General features: G+C 33.4%; 1 protein-coding gene across 1 annotated transcript in view; it reads left to right on the top strand.

The window, feature by feature from the left end:
- btv (dynein cytoplasmic heavy chain beethoven) overlaps positions 1–22922 on the top strand; it is a 256105-nt gene that overhangs the window by 214295 nt on the left and 18888 nt on the right. Inside the window, exons 60-65 of the mRNA XM_085822605.1 lie at positions 4603–4746; positions 16802–16957; positions 17042–17161; positions 21402–21606; positions 21790–21947; positions 22027–22152. Coding sequence (XP_085678731.1) covers positions 4603–4746; positions 16802–16957; positions 17042–17161; positions 21402–21606; positions 21790–21947; positions 22027–22152 — 909 coding nt within the window. The remainder of the gene's footprint in view (positions 1–4602; positions 4747–16801; positions 16958–17041; positions 17162–21401; positions 21607–21789; positions 21948–22026; positions 22153–22922) is intronic.

Below are 22922 nucleotides of genomic sequence, written 5' to 3'. Positions count from 1 at the left end.
GCAATTATACAAAATAGTAACGGCGTATGTCAGGTCCTGCAATCAATGTCAGTTAATAAATGATATTAATTACAGCCCGGCCGGGTACTTAAATAGCATTCGCGCTACATTTCCGAATGAAATTTTAGGCATAGATCTCCTTGGTCCCTTCCCCCAGAGCGAGTTAAATAAAAATCGTTTTCTTTTAGTAATAGTAGATCATTTTTCAAAATGGATAGAAATTGTTCCACTTAAACGCGCGTCAGCCAAAACAGTCGCAGATGCATTCTTACACAGATACATTTTAAAATACGGTGCACCGATAAAAGTCATTAGCGATAACGGAAAACAATTCATTAGTCAAATATTTGAAAACATATGCAATGGACTTGATATACGCCATATCAAAATGGTTCCGTATAGACCACAGGCTAACATAGCAGAAAGAGTTAATAAAAACATTGTAAAAATAATTCGCAGTTACATTAGCACACATCACAAGCGCTGGGATGGCTACATAAATGAATTAGCTTATGCTTTAAGAACGGCACATCATGATACTACGGGAAAAACTCCAGCAGAATTATTTTTAGGCCGAAAGTTAATTACGCCTTTAGATAAATTATTCTTTGTGCAACAAAGAGAGCAGGAATTTAGACAAAAGGACGTGCAAAAGCTAATTGATCAGGCACTTAAAACCTCGGATACGGCAAGAAATAGACAGAAAATTTATTATGATAGAAAACGCCGTGAAGCAGATTTTAAAGTTGGGGATAAAGTATTGAAACGGAAATTTTCTTTATCAAGTGCCCCAGACAATTTTATGGCAAAGCTAGCTCCAAAGTTTGAAGGCCCCTATGTAATTCAGGAAATCAAAGGAGTAGTCTTATATCTTAAAAACGAGAGAGGGGAAATCTGTAAAGCAAGTCCCGACCAGGTGAAAAAATACTATAATCCAAATGATTTTGAAATCCTTAAAAGTTTCTTGCAGGACTCAAGTCTAAACGAAATAGAAGGGCCAGAGACTGCAACAACTATTCCACCACCCAAGAAACGGAGAACTGAAGAGAGACCTAGCACTTCTACAACCCGGACGTCGGTATCAAAAAGAAAAGAGGATTTTCAAACTCCGGCGTTTAAGAAAAACAAAAATACAGATGAACCGGGTAAAGAAACCGTGGTAAAGACGAAAACACCATCTACAAAAGATGGCAGGAGAAATTACACATCAAGGAGAACGCGCACACGGCCACAGAGTCAGGTGCCAGCAAGGCCGCCGTTCCGGAAACTGAAACGCCAACAGGAGGCACAAAAATACGACGAACAGAAGAAATTCAAGAAGGACTCCAGACCGGAGGACGTCACGACCAGCCGTCCCAGGCAGAAACGCAAAGGCCAACAACCAGACGATTACTCCGTCAAGAGGCCAGCATGTAGAGGACGCAAAAGAAAGAGCAACGGGGACGACACTCGGAGATCAATAAGGAGAAGATTGACATCCATGACACCTCTAACTTGGGATCAATTTTGTCAAAAACGGATGACGGAGTTTCAAGCATCGAAAACTCAAAGATAAGTTAAAACCTTCTATAAATTTTTTTTCTCTTTTGTTCCGAAATGTTAGGCATAAGTACGAAGTTCTATGTTTTGACGAAAGTCAATATGTCTCGGTTGAGACTTAGTTTTGTTTTACTTTATTTAGCTAAGGCAAAAGTATTATTTTCTTTAAGTGTAAAAGCTAAAAACAAGCATTTTCTGTTGGTCGAAAGACTAATTCTGTTATGTTGAAGCCAAAATTTGGCCGAACATAAAAATAACTTCGTATTCTTGTATTAATAAGAATTTTAGTTTCAGTGCCGCCAGCTTGGCGAAGAATGAGTAAAGTAAAAATTTATTTTCTCTTATTCATTTTTATGGTAAATTGTAAAAAGCATATGTATTAAACTTTTGTAAATGTATGTAAATACTTGCATGTTATGTAAAAGTAGAATTTAGTCTAGAAGCATAAAATTGTAGATGCTAAAAGTGAATGCTTAAAAGCAATGAAGTATTAAACTGTAAAGTCATGCTTTAGAGCGAAAGCCTGCATGTTTAAAGATGAATGAGGGGGAAGTTAGAATGAATGTGTTTTGTAGGGTTCTCCACCTACATTTGAATTTTTAAGACTATTAAAGTAGCTCATTGAGTTGTAGAATGTCGAGTAAGGTGTGTCTATTTGGTTGTTGAATTCTAACAAATCATGGTGGTTAGGGGAAGTGTTGTAAGACTAAAACACGAATATTCCCGTTTGACACCACACATGGTGGAGAGCCAGGGTAAAGTTAAATTAATGCTTGAAAAATTGAATGAATGTGAAGTAAGCAATAACTAAGAAAAACGAATCGTTAAAAACAAAAATTTATTGTGTCAAGAAAGTGTAAATTATAATGTATGTAGAAAGATACTGATACTTATTCCTTCCAGATGCTGGAAGGAAAGACCAAGATTGATTGATGAAGTCCAGGAAAAGTTGCTGTAAGAAGAAAGCTTTGTAACGAGCAAAAGAATTTTGGTATATAATTGTTACATAAGATTTTTTTTGTGTAAACGAGGCTTTCGCCAGTTAGTTCAGAATTAGATAAACTTACAACAGGTCGTTTGTAGGACCTGCTTCCAAGTTTTCCAAATTCTGGCAGCGGCAAATGTAGGGTTTATATTTATTTTAACTAACATTTATTTTACTTAAGTTTAAACTATCTTTCCTGTCAAGCCTTACTTTCCCCTGGAACTGCCAATGCCAGAATATGTAAATTTTAGTAGAACGCGCAAGCATTCAAATTATCAGCGGAAGTAGTATGATTTAAATAGAAGGAAACGAGTTCGGTGAGAGAGTTATTCTTACTTAGCGAGCGCGGTGGTAGAATCGAGAATTGAAGAACCCCGCGTTGCGGCCTATGTGCTTGGCGGGAAGTAGTTGCAATTGTTCCAGTGAGCTTCAAGTCTGCTGAATTAGCTGCGGTATTTGTAAAACGCGGTGAGTTAGTTATTTTAGAGAGCCTCGTAGTTAGAATATTGTCTTTACTTTCTTTTCAGGTTCTTATTTTTATTTGACTGCCTAGTGGGCACAGTCTGTAAGCGTCAAGAGGACGCCATTGTAATTTATTACGTTGAATAAAAAGGGACTTAAACCCTTTATAAGACTCTGTGGTTTATACAAGCTTTCACAGTCACCTCTTGGTTGCGTGCTAGTTAGAGGCACGCAACGTTATAAATTTAATTAACTTTAAATTTGCTTTATATGAATAGAGAATGTTTTTTAAATCTATATTATATATATATATATGTATATCTGTTAACAGTTGGCTATCAATCAGGATGACTATTTTTTATCATGAGATATTTTCTTAAAGTTTAATTTCTTAAAAACGCAGGAGATTATATTCCAACCTGCAACTGTGCCTTGCATAGGAGAGGCAGGAGATATTTTCATTTAATATTAGAAAGTTTTTGCTAAGTTCTATCATACAAAATAGCTAAAAGTGAAAATTTCTGGAAATGCTGCTTTCAGTGTGCAGTTGAGGATAGTCTGATAGTGCAGTGATGGCGAACCTATGGCACGCAACTAAAATATTACTTCCTTAATCAATAATCACAATAAAGTGATACTATGTAATTTAAATAAGCATTTTAGTCTGTCCTTGAACGTTTCACTTACTTACGGCACTTTAACACCAATCACAAGATTGTTGCCGAACTTGATGAAGCTGAACAGAAGGTGCTTATTGAAGGGAAATTGAGGAATTATAATAACCAGAAAGTTGGTTTTTGCAATTATCTTTTTAAAGCAAACCAACGGCCAGCTTTCAAATTTTACTGTGCCTGGCAAAACATGGTAAACCGCTCTCCGATGGGAATTTAATCAAAGAGGTTTGGGTTCGCCACTACTGTGATAGTGGTGTGTATATATAGTGTATATAGTACTGTGATAGTGGTGTATATAAGCAGATATGTATTTGCCAGATGCATTATGATAGATGATTGATTTGTATTATTCCCAAATATTAGTGTATGTAGTGTTGATGTGTTTAAAAAAAATCCCTAAAATATATCAAAATAAGATTTCGCACAAAAAAAGGCTGCCCTAATAATCCAATGACTCAATTAAACAGAATCAAGTGTGCCACTCATTAGCTAAAAATAAAAGTGATATTTTGCCTCTCAGGCAATTTTTAAGATATATTGTTTGCAATAAAAATATTAATTTTTTGTAATTATTAGTGCAAGAATATTTTTATTCTATTCTTGCACTAATAATTACAAAAAATTAATATTTTTATTGCAAGAAAAGTAATCTGTCAGATACAGTACTTTTCTTGTACTATTGAATCTACTAAAAAAAATTCTATATATAGAATCATATTTTACCTTTCTCAAAGTGAAGCTCACACTTTCAAATGCTTTTGCTTTGTTAATTATGCTTTTTTACTGCATTACATATTTTACAAGTACATTGTGAAAAAATGTAAAACTATATAGCTATCATAATTATCTATATATAGCATTGCAATAATATTATAATGATTAACTGTTTAATATATTTAACACTGCAGAATCACTTATCTTACATATTTTGTTTTTTTATAGGAAAGGAGAATGTATCTTCCCCTTGCAGAATTTGGTAGTACTTTATTTTTCTTTATGAGAGAGCTTCGTAAGCTCAATACCATGTATTGCTTCAGCCTTACTTCCTTTTTTAAAATGTTCCATTTAGCCTTGGAAACAACTACGGTAATTATTATTATTTTAATGGTCTTTTGGAAAGCAATTAAATTCATTATTGGTTGTTTCTGTTGTGCTTCTAAGTAATCTGAATAACATTTATATTGAACTATTCTCTAATTTAAATAAATTTCAACCTCCTTCCTTTTCTGATTTCAGCAACTAATACTTCTTAAGTAGAAGCATTTCCCCCCCCCTTCTTAAATCTTTTAGAGAAATTTAAATTAACAGAAACAGATGAAATATTATACAGTACAAAGTCTTTAATCCGGACGTCCATAGTCCGGAATGATCTATAATCTGGACCGAAAAGCTACAAACTTTCTGCGCATGGGTAAATGCATAATGCGTTTACGCATGCGCATAATATCATTACGCATACGCATATGCGTTTAATTTATAACGGACGGTATAAGTTAGGCTAAAACTATCTAATTATCTATTTCAGTTACTGTTGCAGATTGCGTTATTCCTTAATCTTCTAATTGGATCCGGCTTATTATTTTTTGCAGACTGTCAGAGCATTTTTATAAAAAGTAAGCTTGAACTTTCGATTATGTCAAAAAGAGTTTCCTATTCTGGAGCTGCCAAAGGATCTATAAAGCGAAAGCATGTTTCGATGTACCGCTTCCAATAGTGAAGAAAGTGACAGAGAGGTTATTGAAAACGAAAAAATTTCGATTGACAAGTTAGTCTTTATTCTCGACACAGCAATTACAGGACTTGAACAGTGGAACTGAACAAGAAATTGTGTCTGTTTATAGAATTAAAGAGAATGCATTTGCACAAAAAACGAAGCAACTTAAACAACTTACTTTGAAAGAAATGTTTAATAAAGTAAACAAATAAATATTAAGTTTTTTTTTTTTTTTTTTTTTTTTTTTTTTTTTGTAAATTTTGATACCTTTTAGATTATAATTGCTCTTTATTTCATAAATTACGGTTTCATATTTTTAATTTTATAATTTCTGCATGCCATCTTACCAGATTTAAATTGATGATCTATAATCCGGAAAAACCCCTAATCCAGAATCGCCGAAGTCCCGATTAAAGACTTTGTACTGTATGTGGAAAAATAAAAAATGAGAAGTATATATATATATATATTAAAATTATTTCTACTATATTTAGTTTAGTAAACTAATGGATCATAAAACATACATTTTTCTACATTTTAATTTTAGGATAAATATTCATTCATAAATTTCATTGCCTTTACTGAAGGAAATGAAATTAAAAACCAGAATAGAATACTTAGCGTAATAACTAAGGAGTGTATATAATTAACTGCATTTCATTTTGGCAGCACTTTGAAACTGATTTCACGTTATAACTAAAAAGATAGGAAATGTTATTATTTATTAATAATATGTGAATTATTGTAAATCGGTATGTTGTGATAGTTCTTGTGCATTTTCTGCTAAAAACTGCAAGTAGATATAGCCATATTGATTATAAGATTAATCCTGTTCTAGGAATATAGGGTTTCAGGCATGCATGAACACAGTCCCCCCCCCCCATGTTGACAAAATGAGCTTAAATGTTTCATGATCCACTTTATAGGCTTAACATTTCAAAGGTTTTTGTATAACTACAGTTTTCTTCTTGCTAACCTATGTCTGAAAAACACATATACAAAATCACATATCCCAAACATTACAAATAAATAACTCAAATTATTGTATTATAAATGTTTATGATGTTCATTTTTAATTCAAAAATTTATTAAGTATGGTATTTTAAGTATATTAATGCAAATATTTAGATATTTACCATCTGTTTTCCTGTGTATATTCATCGCTTTTACTTTTGTCTATATGTACAGGTTCCATCAGAAAAAACCTGTCGTGGAATAAATAACACAGACAACAGCAGTATAATAGTTACTCATATTTACAAATAGAAGAAGCATAATATAATATGTTATGTATTAATATAGAACTATCACAATAATGTACTCCAGTGAATATGACAGGAGTGCTTAGAAAAATCACATCACCACATCACTGCTGCCCACGTAATTTCCTAAGATTGCCGCCTCCAGATAAAAAAAAAAAAAAAAGAGGTGAATGATTAATAAAAATTTTATTTCATACTCACTAAGTATTTACGTTTGACAAATTGTATAAAGAATACTTAACATATGGCGAGTAGTTACAATGACTTTAAAATATTTAGGCGTGGTATCGTGAGAGTCCGGCCGTCCGCATAATTTTACATGCTGCAACCCCGCTAGGAATGGCCCTGCACATCACTTTATGACATCATACGGTGTTAATCATTCCTTTACAGTCAATAATTTTTATCTTTGTGAATAACTGAAAGCAAAGGTTTTCAGATGCATACTCAGCCTACTGGCAAATTCATTGATTTGAAACTGAAATAAAACAATAACTGAAGATTTGATCTTCAGAATTATGTTTCAAGATTGTATATAGCATAAGGGCAAACATTTATACAGTATAATTTTTAAAACAAAATCCTATGGTTTGATCATAATGTGCATATAGTATTTATATTATATGATAATGACGTGCAGTTATACATAATCAGTTGAGAACAGCAGTTATATACAATAATTCATTCATAGTAATAAATGGAATATAGTGATCCTTTCTTTTATGCAGTAAAAATGTACGTTGTACTTAAGCAACCTTTCTGAAGACGGTCAAGCGCATGATCAAAGCTAACCAAAGTGGCACAAAAGGCAGGGCTTAAATTGCGTCGGAGCCCACGAGCCCGGCTCTGGTACTTATCAGCTTTTAAGATTCATTCACAATTCTAGCCGTAGCGCACCAGAGACTTAAATAAGATGAGCTCCATTACTTCTTTTTATAAAACTAAACCACAATTTAAAAGAAAACAACAGCTTTAGAATTCGTAATATTTTACTTTAACAATAAGTAAGACCTTGCAATACTCTGTTTCCCTAACATACCGGCTAGAATTCATGAGAATATGAGACATTCTAAGGAAATCCCCTCATTCACATGTGGAAATCTTTCTGTATTCCGTCTAAGAAGTGCATTAAATTTACGAGAGATTGTTCACGACCGCGTAAATTTCTCATCATACCACCGTATCTAGTGTTTTGTTATCGATTGGTTGCAGTTAGTTATCCTCGTAGGAAGGGAAATTTGTGTTCTTAAATGTGCGTTAAGTGACAGCGAGTACAATAAGAGTGAAATACTGAGATAAACTGCTCAAGCATATCTTATACTATCGTCTTCCCACAGTATCCACTAACATAACCAAATACGGGAGGGTGGGGCTAAAAGCGTAACCAACAACTTTACGTTCATTCTTAGGAGTCAGATTCAGAACTCATTTTACCCCTGACACACATCCGCTTGATGGCTATAATTATATCAGCCCGCGGTATCTCTTACCCCCTCAATTTTTTTGTTTCCACCCACTCATTCCCTCACGTCCTCACTCTGTTTCGCCCTGTTTCTAGCATTATCTGAATTTTCATATACAACTATACTATAAATTTCGTTTTGTCATTTTGATTCGATTCACGATAACCGTTGTTTCGCTTTTCAAATTGTTGCCACCAAATATTATCGCCGTGTATTATATTTAAAGAAAATAAATAATGAAGAATCTTCATGAATGCATGTATGTTCTCGCACTGTGATAAAACCTAGAGCCATCCAATTTTAAACAACGTACATTTCCACCCGAATATGGGCATCTGGTAGCCCAAATTTGGAATTTGTTTTATTATCTATTTCATATTTTGTAACACTTCAACGAATTTTTTATTAACAAACTAAACGATTTCAAAGCGAGCAATGGCAACATTGCACGGGAAAAAAATTATCTCCAGCGCGCGGAACTCTGCGTCGAAAATTCTGAAGATATGCTCATTTTAAAATTATTTTGGGACATTGCTGTTGAACTGAATTTTATGGTTTGAGTACGTAGAACATGATATTTAATAAATAAAGGTAACAGACAAAACGTTAAAAAAAAAAGCCCTTTTGGACGTGATTTAAAATCTGAAACCTTTCAGATTTTATTTATTTTACGTTTTATTTTTTCTTTATTTTATTTTATTTAACTTTAATTTCTCGTAATTTAGTGTTTTATTTATTATTATTTTGTTCATACAATTTTTATATATCATTCCTAGCGGGTTAACAGGACTCCGGCACTTTTGATTTTAGAAATTAAGCCTTGAGTGAAGGTTCGACTAATGAACGTTAAATTAGAAAGAGTTTTAACATGAAAAGATGCGAGTTGCAGATTGCATTATTATGTTCATTGTCGAGACTCCTCTCTCACACTCTGCGCTAGAAACAAGTATACAGTTTACTGATGACAAAAGTTTTCTTAATGCAGAGTTTATTTGCTTACCGTTAGTGTCTTTAAAAATTCTGAATTGCCTTAAAGTTTCAAGTTCATTTAGGTGAAATGTTTTGCGCAACTTTCCTATTTCTCCTTCTCCACATGTTATATCAGGGGGTGAAAGAGGCCAAAATTTTGGGTTGAGTACTTTAATTTCTTTTATAACTTCTTCATATTCAGTGCCAATGTTTCGAGCACGAACAGACAGTAGTCTACTTTTCATCGAATGAGCAAGACAGTAGTTGTTGACAGTTGACAATACTGAATTTTGGGGATAGATTTCCCGCTTTTGCTAAGACTTTTACCTTTGAAATTCCTATTTTCAACAGACTCTGTTGTTTCGGAGGCGCACTTTCCATATTTCGAAGATCATGATTCAAATAATTGTATTTGCAGACATATCAGACGATGAGCATGAATAATAGTTGTTTTCCTGTTTTGCAACTCCAAAGATAGTTTCGATAATTCTTGAAGAGCATCGTACATGAGTCCAAGATTTAAAACAAATATATCCGTTTGTAAAATTTTTGCTAAGCCTGAAACTTTAGATCTTTCTTTTGAATCTCGTTTTACGTCTTTCAAAGAACTAGAAAAATACTAATTCAGAAGTCAAACAACAAAAATCAGCGTTATACCTACAAAATTTTCACAGGACTAGTTTCGATGGTTTTACCGAACCATCATCTTCAGCTGCAAAACCGCAAATGAACAAGATAGGAAATAATGATTAGATAAGATAAGAAAGCCTGGACAAGAATAAGCAAGTGGCGCCATCTGTTGGCGAAATCAGAACTAAAACATAATTTCTCAAAAAGCCAAAGGCAAATTTGGATTGGAATTAGGATCGTTAACTAGAACAGAAAGATTTTTATGAATGTGAAGTGCCTCTAGAAAATCCAGTTCTCCAATGGAAGATGTTTTTTGAATAATTTTGGCAGCAGAAAAATTGAAAGTGTGATTTTCGGACCAACAATGTTGAGCAACAGAAGACCTCTGTGTTTCCTTTTTTCTAACATATGCCTCATGTTCTTTGACGCGAAATTTTAAGGCTCTCTTAGTTTGGCCAATGTAAATTAAACCACACTGGCAAGGAATCCTATAAATACCCCAGGAATTCATATCCGGAATGGGGTCCTTGAGTATAGAAGTTGGAATTTTATTGATGGGAGAAAAAACAACCCGAAAGTTAAATTTCTGCAAAATATGTGCAACTTTATAGCTAATTGATGGAAAGAAGGGAATGACAACAGAATTTTTATAATCTCCTAAAATAAGAGTGTGGCTTTTAGTGTGTTGAGATGAGAATTTTTTAACTGCTTGATTAATAATGTTGGGTGAAAAGCCCCTGTCAATAGCTATTGCTTTTAAATAATTTAGTTCTTCATCAAGGGCTAGTTTGGAGGAGCAAACTTGAAGAGCACGGAAAACATAGGAATAAAATGAAGCTAACTTTTGTTCAGTCGGATGACATGATTTAAAGTGTGGTGGAAGGCAAACCGATGAAGGTTTACGGTAAACTGTAGTACTGAAGTTGGATGTGTTACGTGTGACCAGAATGTCGAGAAACGGAAGAGAATTGCAAGTCTCAAGTTCAAAAGTGAACTGAATAGCAGGATCAATAGAATTCATTGTTGAAAGAACTTTATTTAAATCATCTTTATTACCTTCAAACAGGGTAAAAGTATCGTCTACGTAGCGTAACCATGCCGGGAAGTTTAAAGTTTTAAACAATTTTGATTCATAATAATGCATGTAGATATCAGCCAGGATGGGACTGAGGGGACTTCCCATGGCTAATCCCTCAGTTTGCTTGTAATATTTATTTTGGAAAACAAAATGTGTTTGTTTCAAACAGAGTTGAGTGAGAGAAATTAGCTCCTCAATTTCGATGCAAGAGAAATGAAATTCGCGAAGTCTGGTTTCTAGACATCTTAATGCACCCTCCACTGGGACATTGGTGAATAATGATTTTACATCAAAAGAGACCATGAGTAAATTACTAGGAGAAATGTTTTTAACCTTTTTTACAAACTCTATTGAATTTTTTATGGTGTAAATGTTATTGTCTAATAGAGTGGAAAATCTAGAAACTAAATATTTAGCTAAAGGATACGAGGCAGTACCTAAATTTGATACAATAGGGCGGAAAGGAATACCACTTTTATGAATTTTGGGAAGAGCATATAATCTGGCACAATTCGCAACAGATGGGATAAGCGAATGTTTTAAGTTGCTTGAAATGATTTGCGAAGATTTGATCGCAGTTTTTATTTTGGATAAGTCCGAAGGTGAAGGATCTTTAGGGATCGGATTATATGGTCCTTCGTTTAAGAGTTTAGTGACACCATCGATGTAAGTGTTTTTATCCATGACGACTATCTGGCCACCTTTGTCGGCCTTTGAAATGATAATATCCGGGTTAGAATGAATTTCGCGCATTGTAGCTCTTTCTCTCGCAGTTAGATTTGGTTTCAAAGGTTTATTATTGAATTTCACATTATGAGCGATAAGATGCCTAATCATTTCTTTCTGTGAATCTGAAACTTTACTGAACTTGAAAGCTTTTTCGATAGGAGCCAAAATCTTTGGAATCGAGGGTTTACAGGTTTGTGAGAAGTTAAAATTATATTTTAGAATTCTCTCTTGTTCTTTTGGCTCCTATCGAAAAAGCTTTCAAGTTCAGTAAAGTTTCAGATTCACAGAAAGAAATGATTAGGCATCTTATCGCTCATAATGTGAAATTCAATAATAAATTCAATAATAAATCGATGGTGCCTCGTATCCTTTAGCTAAATATTTAGTTTCTAGATTTTCCACTCTATTAGACAATAACATTTACACCATAAAAAATTCAATAGAGTTTGTAAAAAAGGTTAAAAACATTTCTCCTAGTAATTTACTCATGGTCTCTTTTGATGTAAAGTCATTATTCACCAATGTCCCAGTGGAGGGTGCATTAAGATGTCTAGAAACCAGACTTCGCGAATTTCATTTCTCTTGCATCGAAATTGAGGAGCTAATTTCTCTCACTCAACTCTGTTTGAAACAAACACATTTTGTTTTCCAAAACAAATATTACAAGCAAACTGAGGGATTAGCCATGGGAAGTCCCCTCAGTCCCATCCTGGCTGATATCTACATGCATTATTATGAATCAAAATTGTTTAAAACTTTAAACTTCCCGGCATGGTTCCGCTACGTAGACGATACTTTTACCCTGTTTGAAGGTAATAAAGATGATTTAAATAAAGTTCTTTCAACAATGAATTCTATTGATCCTGCTATTCAGTTCACTTTTGAACTTGAGACTTGCAATTCTCTCCCGTTTCTCGACATTCTGGTCACACGTAACACATCCAACTTCAGTACTACAGTTTACCGTAAACCTTCATCGGTTTGCCTTCCACCACACTTTAAATCATGTCATCCGACTAAACAAAAGTTAGCTTCATTTTATTCCTATGTTTTCCGTGCTCTTCAAGTTTGCTCCTCCAAACTAGCCCTTGATGAAGAACTAAATTATTTAAAAGCAATATCTATTGACAGGGGCTTTTCACCCAACATTATTAATCAAGCAGTTAAAAAATTCTCATCTCAACACACTAAAAGGCACAGTCTTGTTTTAGGAGATTATAAAAATTCTGCTGTCATTCTCTCTTTTCCATCAATTAGCTATAAAGTTGCATATATTTTGCAGAAATTTAACTTTCGGGTTGTTTATTCTCCCATCAATAAAATTCCGAGTTCCATACTCAAGGACCCCATTCCGGATATGAATTCCTGGGGTATTTATAGGATTCCTTGCCAGTGTGGTTTAATTTACATTGGCCAAACTAAGAGAGCCTTAAAATTTCGCGTCAAAGAACATGAGGCATATGTTAGAAAAAAGGAAACACAGAAGTCTTCTGTTGCTCAACATTGTTGGTCCGAAAATCACACTTTCAATTTTTCTGCTGCCAAAATTATTCAAAAAACATCTTCCATTGGAGAACTGGATTTTCTAGAGGCATTTCACATTCATAAAAATCTTTCTGTTCTAGTTAACGATCCTAATTCCAATCCAAATTTGCCTTTGGCTTTTAGAGAAATTATGTTTTAGTTCTGGTTTCGCCAACAGATGGCGCCACTTGCTTATTCTTGTCCAGGCTTTCTTATCTTATCTAATCATTATTTCCTATCTTGTTCATTTGCGGTTTTGCAGCTGAAGATGATGGTTCGGTAAAACCATCGAAACTAGTCCTGTGAAAATTTTGTAGGTATAACGCTGATTTTTGTTGTTTGACTTCTGAATTAGTATTTATTCGGCGTGTTATTGTGTTTTAACTAGAAAAATGTTCATAGCTAAATAATCATGCCACATAGCTTTCACAGAGTGAAAACTGGAAGCTACCCAGCGAGTATCTAGAATGCGACCAATCTTAAGGAGCATTTGGTCAGTATGCGCAGCATATTCATTCAGTTCTTCTCTTTTTTTTTTTTTTTGTGTGTGTGTGTGTGTGTGTGTGTGTGTGTGTGTGAATTATGATAAATATTTCTTAATTTGTCCAAAAATATTTTTAAATAACTTACTCCACTAACAAGACTAGCAGCATCTCCAAGATTAATTAATCTTGGAGATGCTGCTAGTCTTGTTAGTCTGTGTTTTAAGGTTTAAACAATGCCATATAATTATATCTGAAAATCTGCGGAGCAATAACTTGCATAGACCAGATTTTTTTTCCAGCATTACGGATGCTCCGTAACAAGTAACAGGCACCAAAATTTTTTGAAGAATATTGTCGTCTATTTTATATCGATTTAATTCATTTAACAAAACAGTTCAAAGTACCATTTGCAGTAGAATCATTTAAGCACTTTAAAATATATTAACTGGATTTTCCATTTTAAAAAGTTGCGTGCGAATGTATATGATGCGACATGCATCCTTGCTAAGCATTGTTGATTCATCTAAAATTAAAGAGTACTTCTGAAGACAGTTTTCTGGGCTAAGGACTCTTGCATTTTTTTCCGAAATATAATTAAATATATTCATAGCTGACACGTTTGAATGCAAAATTCTTCCCATATTTAATCCATTCGATATCTGGACATCGATTTCCTTATCAAATTCATAGAAAGGTCGTTTTGGTTTGCCAAATGATACGCTGTTCTAAAAATACGTTCGGTGATTATCAGTTAATCTTTTCTCATAGATGAAACAACTGGGCCGATTTCATCTATTTCGTTGTTATTTTTTTACTTTTTCTGCTAATTTATGGGTTTTAGATACTTTATGTTCACAATTTTTTTTTTCTTATTGATTTCCGCTGTTTAAATTTCGAATCGCCATTCGGTGTAATACAAACACTAGTGCAATTGTTATCTACTGGAGAGTTCAGACCTTGGGATCTCACAACACCCAAGTGTGCCACTAATTCACACCATCGACATCCTAATTTTTTATTCTTGAAAATTAACCAGTCTTTTTTTATTTTATTTTATTTATTTATTTATTTATTTTATTATTATTATTTTTCCGAAAATTCTATGCTTTGTTGAATTGACCAGCATCTTGGCAAAGTTTCAGCAAAACTGCTTTCTCCAGTCTTAGTTCATATTTCGGAAAAACAGAACTATAATTTTTGTCACCTTCTGTATCACCAGTCATCTTCATATCATAATCATCATTTGCAATGGCTAAATTCGCATTAATAATATTACCTACTCTGGCCTTTCGACTACATTCGAAATAATCATTTATTTTACGTTTGGACATTATTTCATAACTTTCAATAACAAGTATCAGGGTCAATGTTCCTTCTAACCTTCTTCGGGAACATACAAGGACCTGACTCGGAACAGAGAGCTTACTAAAGCTATGTTCACTAATTGTGGTAAGTAGACAGGATACAGACGAAGGGTATACAAAACCCTTTATTTTTCTCTATATACAATAACTTCCGTACTTCGGAATACAATGACCCGCCACTCGGGGTCTAACTTAAAAGTATAAAAATAAAACTAAACTCTAATTTAACTTTAGAATAATACACGTGGAAGATTGGCCTTAAAATAACAGGAAGCGTATGTAGCACAGAGACTGTGAACACTACAATACGTTTTAATTTATCAAGAGGATTAAAACCTCTGGCCTGGAAGGCAAACAGCAACTGCGTGACTTCTAAGGTAAGCGGCCTGCGTTGACTCACTGCTTCCTCTCCTTCGCTTGGCAAAAAGGCCACACTTAAATACTTGGCGTTCGCCAGACAAACTTTGCATAAAAACCTTCACGCTTATAATTCTGGCCGGAAGTAGAAAATAAGAAGTGATAGTAAAGATTTAAAATAAAATAAACGTTAGTAAAACTTAAGATCCTTACACAAGTATTTCTAAAAATCCGTTTCACATTCGTTATATATCTCGAGGAAAATGTGCTGTAGTAAGTGCTAGTAAAACGAACGAAAGAGGTTGTCAACGAAAGCAACTCTACTGCTTGTTCCAGGACTTAGAAGATTTATCCCTGTGCTTGTTCAGCCAATTAAAAGGGCTACAGAAATAACGGTGCAGGGACCATTCCGCATTTCAGTGCAGCTGTTGTACCAAGCAACGGAGCCCGTCTACTTCATAAATTTCTATTCAGTGAAGGGTGTCCCTTTTCCCATGCCTTTATTTGAATAGATACCCATTAAACGACGAAACACCTGGGGATTTCTATAAGATATTTATGTATCAGGTTATTTGTCCTGTGTGTTGTGTCTGTGCGTAACACGCAGTATAAATTTTTTGTTTTGCCCCTGGGCTACTTTAAATTTGTATGCTTCAGAATAATGCTTGCTTTAATTTTGTTAAGAGTAAAGGTCATGTCATAATAATTTTAAATGATTGCTTTCGCAACTTAAGGATTAATTAATTAAATAAGTAGAAACATTTTTTATTATTTAACGTCTCTTATATTTTCAATATAATTGTATAACACAAAATAAATTTATTAATGTAAAATTTAAATTATATATGACTTAGGGGTTTCCCTTCCCAACTGTAAGCTTCCAGGAATTTTTAAAAATTTCTAATTATGTGTGATAATATTTACATTTATCGGATACTATCTGCACATCGTTGCACAGGTTTGACAGATTTAAATGCCATGAAAGGTATAAAATATCAGTTTATTATAAAGAAATTTTCTGCATAATGGATGGATTAAAAGTAAAATTTAAAAAAGAAAAAAGTGAAACTGTCTATATTCTAATAATAGTGCAATTTCTGATGTTAAGAATAATAATGCAACTAATACCACTTCTGATGTTTAAGAAATAAAATTTAAAAGAAATTTTTTTAATCAATATTTTCTTTTCGTTATACGGGGCGTTTTTTTAACGTTTTGTGCGTTACCTTTATTTATTAAATACCACGTTCATAGCACTTATACCATAAAATTCAATTCAGCAGCAATATTGCAAAATAATTTAAAAAGAGCGTATCTTTTAGAATTTGAGAAATACCGGCGCAATTTAAGCACTAAATTACACACTCCCCCTGCAGCTTTTAACAGTTTGTTGAGTTGATGATAAGGTGAGCTCAGACCATAAATAATCATTACAAAAGGTGAGGTTTACCATATTTGAGATAAACGTCAATTCACTCAACAGTATTGCACTAAATTATTTACTGTATTAAATTTATTGTATAGCAGTGTACCATAAATGTAAAACAATTATTTTTCTTTTTTCAGATAAGTAAAGAAACTAATGAAAGGATAAATGATCTCATAAAATCTTTACAAAATATCACATATGAAGCAGTTTCTAGATCTTTATTTAAAGCTGACCGTTTAACATTCGCATTGCATATGGTTCATGGTATATTTCCTCAACTTTTTGAAGAACAGGTAGCTTATTGTGCTGATATTTCTAACAAAATGCTGCATTTGAATAAAACTTTTAACTAGTAATAATGATGTTTGTAATTTTAGGAATGGGAAGCATTTACTGGAATCTTACTCACAGAAGCAAAATTTGATCAAGAAGATCTAAAAACAATACTTCCTGACTGGGTTGAAGAAGAAAGAGCTATATCAGTAGCACTGCTTAAAGTAATTTTTTTTTAATAAAAAAATAATAAATAGTAGAGTCCTTTCACGGTTATACCAGTAATATTTTGCATATAATTGCAATAACAAGGTAGATGTTTTTATTACAATTAAAATAGTACAAAATTACTTCATATTGTTTCAGTTATACTAAAATAAAAATTTAACATTTTATTCCATTCTGAAAACTGATATTCATTTTATACTTTATCTGATTTTAAATTATGTGCACTTCTAAATATTTAATTAAAATACTAAAATGTGTACATGTGAAATGGAACCTGGAGTATATGCTAACAATTAATATTAGCTCAAAGTTCTTTACATTTGATTTAAAATATATTATGTATTATTTAAAAGAATAAGTTAGGCATAATTTGACTATTGCAGTAGTGACACAAAATTATAAATAAAATGACATTCGATACTAATTATTCTGTTATCAACCTGGGATAAGTTTGGCCATGGGCAACTTTTTATACTGCTCATCCAGATAGTTATAGTTATACATCTGGAGATCAGGATGACTGAATATTCTCATTTTTGCATGAAATTTAACTGCAAGATGGTAATAAAATGATCTTATTTGGACAATGCCAAGTTCTTCATGAATGATATTATTACGAACGTAGCAGAGTGCTTTGCCTGAGAACGCAGTTCTCTGCAGTTTGAAGTTTTTTTCTGTCAAATTTACAAGAATACGCCCAGACCGGACAGGCATAACAACATGCAATGCAACATGGACTTATAAATGAGTAACTTGTTGTCAACGGATAGAATGCTGTTTTGAGCAGTTAAGGGGTATAGTTTAGCTTTACAAACTCGAAACTTCTGGTGAATAGAATGTATGTGTGGGGTCTAAGTGAGAGAATTAGTGAGGATCATTGTGCATCAGAAATTGAAATGACAAAGTGTCTACGTGCTAGGCAGGATTTAATTATGTGTGTAATGTAATCTGGGAACTTCAGATTGTGAATTTTGTAAGTAAGTGCGTCCAATCAAACACGATCGAAAGCTTTGTCTATATCAATAAACAGTCCTCCTGTGAATTTCTTTTGATGAAAGCCCCCGAGTTGTGTTCAACAATACAATATAGTTCATAAAACATTGATAAATTCCTGCGGAATTCAAATTGCTAAGGGATATTCAGGGTTCGTATGGTCCTTAAAAGTCCTTGGATTTTTTGGAATCGATTTTTAAACCTTAAAAGTCCTTAATTTTGCCCAAAACCGCAAAAGGTCCTTAATTTTAATCATCTGAAATTTCTGTTCGTTTTTACAACTGCCATTTTGAGTGTGAATAAGCATTTTGGAGGAATATTTTCGGCGATTCACTAATAAATATGGTTGTCTTTTGAATGGGTTCATGGGTTAGAATTTGTTCTTATTTCTAATATAAACGGTGGGATACTCGAGTTTCTGGCCAAAAAATAAAAAATAAGCATTTCGAAATTATTTCATTTTTTCTAATGATTAGCCGACCGGAACCTGTGAAAGGTGCAGTAATCTTGCTGGGATACTCCATTTCCGTGGGAATGACAGGACAACATAAATGGATGGAGATGATCGCCTAGCAACTCTACGTACCGAATCGTATTGAAGGAGGTTGGTACAAGTACCAAAGATCCCAAACACTGCCAAGAGAAAACACCCCAAACCATGATTAAGCCACCATGGCTTTGTACAGTTGCAATCTGCCATACAGGAGTCATGGTTTCATGAGTCTGATGCCACATCCTCAGCCTCCCATCGGTTGAAATCGAGACTCATCACTCCTTACTACTCATTTCAAATTATAAGGTATTTCTCCCACCTTCTTGGCATGCCTTCGTGGTGTGTGATCTTCATGCTCAGCGCGTAATTGAGAGGTCCGTGGTTCGATTCCCAGCGAAAGCGTTGCATATTTTTCATCTTGCCTGCTTCCAAAAAAATATTTAATGTTTAAATGTCTTCACTTGAGTCTATTCTCTGTATTCTCTTGCCCAGGCAAGAAGTGCAGCTCAATGGCATGCATTCAGCAAACGTACTCTCGTGGATCTATGGCTTCCGAAGCCCATATGGTGAAGCCAGCATTGCACGATCCGTTTTACTGACTATACGACTGTCGCCCTGATTCAGCTGGTTGGTAATTTGAGATAATGTTTGGCTTCGTAGACTGTGTACGATACGGCTGAGTCGTCTCAGACCACACTTATTCTAGGTTAAATGTCCTTTGCAGTTTGCCCGATTGTTAGTTCTTTTTCCCACCATCCATGTATTCTCGGTATATGCTTGACTCTGCCGAACTTGAAAATTCTAGCCCGCTGAGGATTTTGGAAATTGAATGGTCCATGCGTCGAGTGCCTACTATCTCTCCGCGATCGAAGCTGTCTAAATCAGAAGTTTTACCCATACTAGTAATTGAAAAGACTGATTAACAACAACCATAATACTAGCTATATATTCATTTACCACAACTTCCTCACGTGAGCACACATGCGGCGCAGCGCTATAAAATTTGCATAGCCATGTCTATCCCTAAATCAGTGGCACTTCAGTGTATTACGCGTCCAGTGCTGTTAGTATTATAACAGTTCCATGCGCAGTGTCGTGTGTTCAAGTCTCCATCTATAATAATCTGGTTACCAAGTATGAGTAGTTTATTCAAATCAGCAGTGACTAATTTGGGATTCCGACTCTGAGAGATATACGTAGAGACAAAAATGCATCTCAGAAGTTTTGGTTGTGAGTGTAATAGTTGATGCCTGAATGGCAAAAAGCTGTGGTATTGTAACAGAGTAATGGGGAATGCAGCATTTGATAAGAATGGCAGTGCCTCAACTTCACTGATTATTTCCGTTCAGAGGTCTGCAGTATCTGTGCACAACATAGTTACCAACATAAACAGGGTGGTCAGGGCTAAGCTTATGTTCTTGCATGGACATAATATATGGGGAGTACTCAATTTATAAAATCATTTGCATTCCATGTAATAATGCTTTAAATGATGATACTATTTACCATTGTTTACATTTGAACTGCAAATATTCTTGAATATTGAAAACAATACAAATAACTTATCAATAGAATTTTCCGTCTCCTAAAACTCAGGAAGACGGGCAATAATTTTTCTAATAATTTGCATAATTGATAATCCTTTAAACATATTTTTACATTCATTTACAAATATTTGAATATCCGTAAAAGTATCAAAACGAACGCCAAAGGTAGGTTCACAGCTCTGTTTCGCTTTTTTAGCATGTTCTGACACACATTCCGGCATAGCATTACCAGTACACTAATTTTTTAGCACATCGGTTAAGAGGTGCCAGGTGAAATATTAGATTTACGAGCATTAGTGCTAGATTTAGTTACAGTGTAGAGATATTAGGTTAATTGGAAGCAAGAGCGATGAAAAATTAGCAACGTCTTCGCCGGGAATCGAACCACGGACCTCTGGAATACGTGCCCAGTGTGCAGACCAGCACACCATGAAGGCACGCTAAGAAGGCAGGAGAAATACCTTATAACAGGCTCTGGTGTTTTTGACTATTCTACTGGCATAATGAAAAACATTCAAAGAAAAAGAGGCTAATTTATATTGGTATTTACTTTATATACTTCGGAAATTAGCCATTCTCAGCCATATTCACTTGTACTTAATGAAAAGAATCAGAAGGAAAAGCAAGAGGATATCATTCCAAATGATATCTGTTCTCTTTTTTTTTTTTTTTTTTTTTTTAATTTCCTATGTCATGTAATTTTGCAACAATAATACAATTTTGTTTATCTCACTTTGATTATCCTGTCACAATTTGTTTTACTAACCTGAAAATCATAGTATTATTAAATTAAAGAATAAAATTAAAGCTATAAATAAATGCTAATGCTTTTGATAATTTTCATGATTCTAATTCTGGAAAATTCGGATGATAATTTTTTGAATGATCTTGATAAATATTTATGAACAGTATGCTTTCCTATACTTGTATCTCCTTATGTACAAATTCTTCAGTGATTATATAAATTCTATTACAAAATGATGTTGTTACGCTTTTTATTCCATTACAAAATAGCATAAAACATACGTTATTACTGTGTAAGAGAAATAGAAGTATAGGCAAGCATATGCTACATAAAACAAGTTATCAAAATCATTCAAAAATCGAATGTGTAATGTTTAACTTTTATTTAAAATCTTTTAGCTGATAATTCATATTTGAAAAGTGAAATGTAATTTCAAAGTCTGCAAATACTTTTTCTAGGCAACGTTTCCTCATTTATTCAGTGTCCTTCATCTCTCTGATGGAAAATTGTGGAGAAAATTTGCAAAAAGTAGTCACTGTGAACTGGAAATACCATCTACTGTTACTTCTAAGATAAGCATTTTTCAGCAACTTCTTCTTGTACAAGCCCTTCGACCAGATCGTCTGTATAGTGCTAGTGCACTTTTTGCTAGTAGAGTTCTTGGTATGTAGTTTTAAATATAGTAACTTTTGTAAATTAAATTATTTTAGTCATTTCATTGAAGTTTATCTTTAACATTTATATAATTAAGTACATTATTTTACATATTTTTAAGAAACACAAAATTTCACTTATTTAAAAAAAGTTGAACATTGAAGTAGCAACATTTTTTAAAAAATTTTACAGGTCTTAAAGAGTTATTTTCTCAAGCAGTGAATTTGAAGAGCATCTTAAGTACGTCAAACACAGAGCCCATTCTAATAATTATATCTGCTGGAGTAGATCCATCACAAGAACTATTTGAGTTAGCATCATCAACTGTTGGTTCTGACAATTATGTTCAGGTGGGCTTCAAACCTTTTAAATTTTTTCATTCATTCTTCTTTCATTACTGGTGATAATAGGAAACTAAATGTTTTTTAGGTGTCAATGGGACAAGGACAAATGGAAATTGCAATACAGTATTTACAATCATGTGCCAGAGAAGGGCATTGGTTATGCTTGAAAAATCTACATTTAGTTACTCATTGGCTGCCAACTTTACTTAAGGTTTGAATTTTTAATTAAGTTTAAATATATAGGAAAAGCAATTTTCATGATCGGATTTTTATATCACTGTTAATTGAAAAGAGGCAAAGTTTCAAATAATTTATCCTATTTCAAACATCAGTAAAATTTTTTTAACTAGTGTCAAGATTTAATTCATCACAAACATTATACTCATAATAACACTAAAGTCAACACATTTTTTGCTAAGTCTTTGTCCTCTGAAATCACTCTGACTATTAAGGTAAGAATGTTTATTTCTTCAAAAATTCTTAAATAACATAACATAATATGTAAATAATAAAACTAGTGATAAAGAACAATTTAATAAATTTAAGTAAAAATTATGATGAAATTGTTCTTTTTATCCATAAGATGGAAAAGTTAGGATATGGATTCTTAGCAAAGATGGAATCCCTTGAAAAAAAGACATAGGTGCCATAAAATTGTTAGAAGAACTTCCTTGCTTATATTTGCTAAAGATAATTATAATTTATATATTAGTAAATATGCAAATATTATATATGTATTAAAAGTGATAAAACATAAATGTGTCGTCTTTAGTACTTTAAAGAATTAAAAATATTACATACAAATAAGACGTACTTTATAAATATATGTTGCTTATATGTTTATTATTATACTGTAAGGATGCCATTAATACTACAGTCAAAAGTCTTTAATCCGGACTCGTCGGGACTTCGGCGATTCCGGATTATCGGTTTTTCCTGATTATAGATCATCAGTTTAAATCTGGTAAGATGGCATGCAGA

The sequence above is a fragment of the Stegodyphus dumicola genome, chromosome 8, assembly GCF_044657685.1.
Source record: "Stegodyphus dumicola isolate Sdum_Otavi_A_Nest chromosome 8, ASM4465768v1".
Lineage (NCBI taxonomy): Eukaryota > Metazoa > Arthropoda > Arachnida > Araneae > Eresidae > Stegodyphus > Stegodyphus dumicola.
Note: the sequence above shows the minus strand (reverse complement) of the source record. Positions and strands in the feature narration are given on the sequence as shown.